The sequence below is a fragment of the Salvelinus sp. IW2-2015 genome, unplaced genomic scaffold (genome assembly GCF_002910315.2).
Source record: "Salvelinus sp. IW2-2015 unplaced genomic scaffold, ASM291031v2 Un_scaffold3101, whole genome shotgun sequence".
NCBI classification, from domain to species: domain Eukaryota; kingdom Metazoa; phylum Chordata; class Actinopteri; order Salmoniformes; family Salmonidae; genus Salvelinus; species Salvelinus sp. IW2-2015.
The window spans coordinates 64213-68284 of record NW_019944392.1 but is presented as its reverse complement, the minus strand read 5'-3'; the positions used below and the strand labels follow the sequence as shown (position 1 = coordinate 68284).

Genomic DNA, 4072 nt, shown 5'->3' with positions numbered 1-4072 from the left:
CCAGGTATAAGTCCAGCTGCTACAGGAACCCCTGGCAGTTCGCAGCCGTCCCATCGTATTCCTGGGGAAGGGAGAGACGAATCCCACTGGGTCCAGGAGAAGGAGGGGCGCATAGTGTAGACCCCGGTTGTGCTGGTGGAGGCGCTGGGAGAACTCCCTGTCTCTCCCAGCGGTCCATTGTCTGGACAACACGGTCCAGAGCTTGGACTTGAACCCGATCGAACATCTCTGGAAAAACGTGAAAAGAGCTGGTCAGCGACGCTCCCCATCCAACCTGACAGAGTTTGAGAGGATCTGCAGAGRAGAATGGGAGAAACTCCCCAAATACAGGTGTGCCAAGCTTGGTCATACCCAAGAAGACTTGAGGCCATAATCGCTGCTAAAGGTGCTTCAACAAAGCACTGAGAAAAGGGTCTGAATACTTATGGAAATATGATATTTAAGTTTTGTATTTTTAATACATTTGCAAAAATATCTAAAAAGTTGTTTTTGCTTTGTCATTATGGGGTATTGTGTGTAGATTGATGAGGGRAAAAAACTATAATCATAATCAATCAATTTTAGAATAAGGCTGTAGCGTAACAAAATGTGGAAAAAGTCAAGGGGTCTGAATACATTCCGAATGCACTGTAGTATAAAGTCTGTGTGTGTGTTGTCCAATGATTTTGTGTGTTCTCTTGCAGTTGGAGATTCACCTTTTACCTTCTTGCTTTCATTGCTGGTCTGGCTGCCCTCATTGACGTGAGTACTGCTGTTTCACCTTTGACCTTTAAAACTCTCGCCTGTTTCCAAGCTAATCTCCCTGCACCCTCATTGGTCACTCGTGTCATCTGATCTCTGTCATAACTCATCGTTTAAACTTTAGATCCTAGTTAAACCATTGATGGGAGAAACAGAGCCTGTTCACTGACAGCATTAATGTGTTACAGGATACTAAGATAGAATAGAAGCCTTGTCAACAACGGTGTTGGTTATATCAGGGACAACTGAGTATCCTAAACAAATGTTATACAATTTGATCTTTTTCTAACATGATTAATAAAGAACTTACAAATGACACTGGAAGATAATTATAAAGACACATTAATATATAGAGGGAAAGAGGGTGTGAAAAGGATTTATCACTTCTTCTGTTTCAATGCTGTATTTCTCTTTGACTGAAGTTAGAACTCTCCGATTTATGTATAACTCTCTCCCTCTCTCAGAAACCCTGGCTGTATGACTTTAAGGAGATGTGGCAGGGCTTCCCTATTCTGGTATGTCCCTCTGGTTATTGACGAGTGGTAACATTGTAACATAGGAAAGTCATTGGAAGGCATAAATCATAATCAATCATATCATGTTATGTCCAGTGTTTGACTGTGTTCAGAAATCATATTATGGAAGTATCAATGTATGTTATTGATATTATTTTGCTCTTTCTCTCCTCTCTCTCTCTCCCCTATAATCTCCCCATCCATCTCTCTCCCTATCCCTCCATCTTTCATCAATTTCTCTCCATCGATCCATCCCTCATCTATTTCTCTCTCCATCCCTCATCTATTTCCCTCCATCCCTCATCTATTTCTCTCTCCATCCCTCATATATTTCCCTCCATCCCTCATCTATTTCTCTCTCCATCCCTCATCTATTTCCCTCCATACCTCATCTATTTCTTCCTCCATCCCTCATCTATTTCCCTCCATCCCTCATCTATTTCCCTCCATCCCTCATCTATTTCCCTCCATCCCTCATCTATTTCTTTCTCCATCCCTCAATCTTTCATCTCTCCCCCAGACTCTCCTGCCGTCTCAGTATTGGTACTATATGATAGAGCTGGGTTTCTACGTCTCTCTAATCTTCAGTGTGGCGTCAGACGTCAAACGTAAAGTAAGTGTGCACCGTGCCTGCTCTACGAAACACTATGCTTGTAACAATCAAGWATAYAGTAYACAAATGAACCACTAAAAATGGTGGTACAGAATCCCTTTACTTACAGTCCTATTCACTTTAAGAGTCAATCAATTACAGCACGCAGATCACCCGAAGATTCTTCCATACATGGGAGAGTGCAGTTTACAAGATCARGGATAGTGGTTAACCAAGCCTGCACACTCTGTTAGCTACAAGTGATTCATTGAAMGCAGTAAGCAAGTCTTTCCGATCCCTCTCCTGCTGTTGCCATGGTGTTGCCCCTGTGCTGACGACCAGGGGTTACTGTCATGACACTGATGTAAGTGTCAGTGTGTATAGGGACAGGGGCCAGGGGGCAACTGCAGGAGGTGGACATTAGACTGATATGACGTGTTTGTGTGTGTGGAGCCGGAGGTTAAAGGGGAGTTTGTCAGTGGACTCTACTCCACTAGGGTCAGGTCAGTACAGACAGTGTTTGCCTGCTAAATATCACCTGATGGCCCTCTGGCATGATTTACTATTGTGTGTGTGTGTGTGTGTGTGTGTGTGTGTGTGTGTGTGTGTGCGTGTGCGTGTGCATGTGCATGTGTACAGGTGTGTGTGTGAAGGATCAGAATGTTATCATGTTATCAAGGTAACAAAACACAAACTCTAACCTTCTCTCTCTCCCTCTCTGCATTTCTCTCTTTCCCTCCTTCTCTCCCTCCCTTCCTCTCTGTAGGACTTTAAGGAGCAGATGGTTCACCATATGGCCACCATCTTCCTCATCAGTTTCTCCTGGTGTGTCAACTACATCAGAGCGGGCACGCTCATCATGCTGCTGCACGACTCCTCCGACTATTTACTGGAGGTACAACCAATTACAGGAGAGCTGGGTCACCAACATAACATGATAATAATATCCCTGCCATGATACGATAATAAACACAATAATACTATGGTGATTTAGTAGTTGCTGTTATCCAATACAACTTACAGTTAGCACATGTGGTTTGTAGGTGGGGCCCACAGGGGAATCACCCACAAGAAAGTTCCATTTTATTTGATAAACCAGGAAGTGGACAAAGTACTACTGATATTGGAGAAGTGGAGATATGGAGAGAGTTAGTACTGCCACCTGGTGGAAGACATATGACATTACAATTATTTTCTAACAACAACAACCTTTCTCTCTCTCCCTCTCTCTCTCTGATAGTCCGCTAAGATATTCATCTATGCTGGATGGAGAAACACCAGTAACTACGTCTTCTTCCTCTTCGCTRCCGTCTTCATCTTCACTAGACTCTATATCTTCCCCTTCTAGTGAGATGACACCTGAACACTCCCACCACACACCAATGATCTGTCTCTCTCACACCCATTCTGATTGTTTTATTTATGTAACCTTTATTTAACTAGGCAAGTCAGTTAACAACAAATTCTGATTAGCATCATAAATGTCTGTTAATTGTCTGTTGGTTGTTACTGATGTTATTCRCTCTTCTTGCCCCCCCTCTCCTCTCTCTCTCAGCATCATTTATTCTACGTACATTTATCCAATGACTATGTACTCTCCGTTCTTTGGATACTACTTCCTGAATTTCCTTATGATGGTGCTGCAGTGTCCTCCATTTATTTCCTTGGGCACTGGCCATCTCATTTACTGCTCATATGGCCGTCCGCTTCCTGAGCAGCGATGTATGTACACAACACTGCAGCACACACCCCTGAAACCCATGCAAACACTCTGACAACACGACACACCTCTGACAACACTACACACCCTGACAACACTACACACACCACCCTGACAATACTACACACACACACCCTCTGACAACACTACACACACACCCTCTGACATCATACACACCCTGACAACACTACACGCCACACACCACCTGACAACACTACACACACACACCCCCCTCTGACAAACACTCACACACACCTCCTCTGACCAAACACTACACACCCTGACAACACCCTACACACACACCCCTGACAACACGCACCACACACTCTCTGACAAACACTGCACACACACACACCCTGACAACACTACACACACACACACCCTGACAACACTGCACACACACCCACACACACACTCACACACACACATACATACACCCTGACAACAACTAACACACACACACCCAGCAACACACACAACCCCTGACACTACACACATACTCAC

At 44.2% G+C, this 4072-nt stretch overlaps 1 protein-coding gene across 1 annotated transcript; it reads left to right on the top strand.

The window, feature by feature from the left end:
• The first annotated feature begins 651 nt into the window (after window positions 1–651).
• On the top strand, window positions 652–3603 carry LOC112075352 (ceramide synthase 2). The gene is given in 7 exon segments (XM_024142363.2): window positions 652–741; window positions 1206–1256; window positions 1777–1869; window positions 2615–2743; window positions 3089–3195; window positions 3404–3491; window positions 3493–3603. Coding segments are annotated over 6 exon segments (552 nt in total). The 5' UTR covers window positions 652–741; window positions 1206–1232.
• Window positions 3604–4072: the final 469 nt, after the last annotated feature.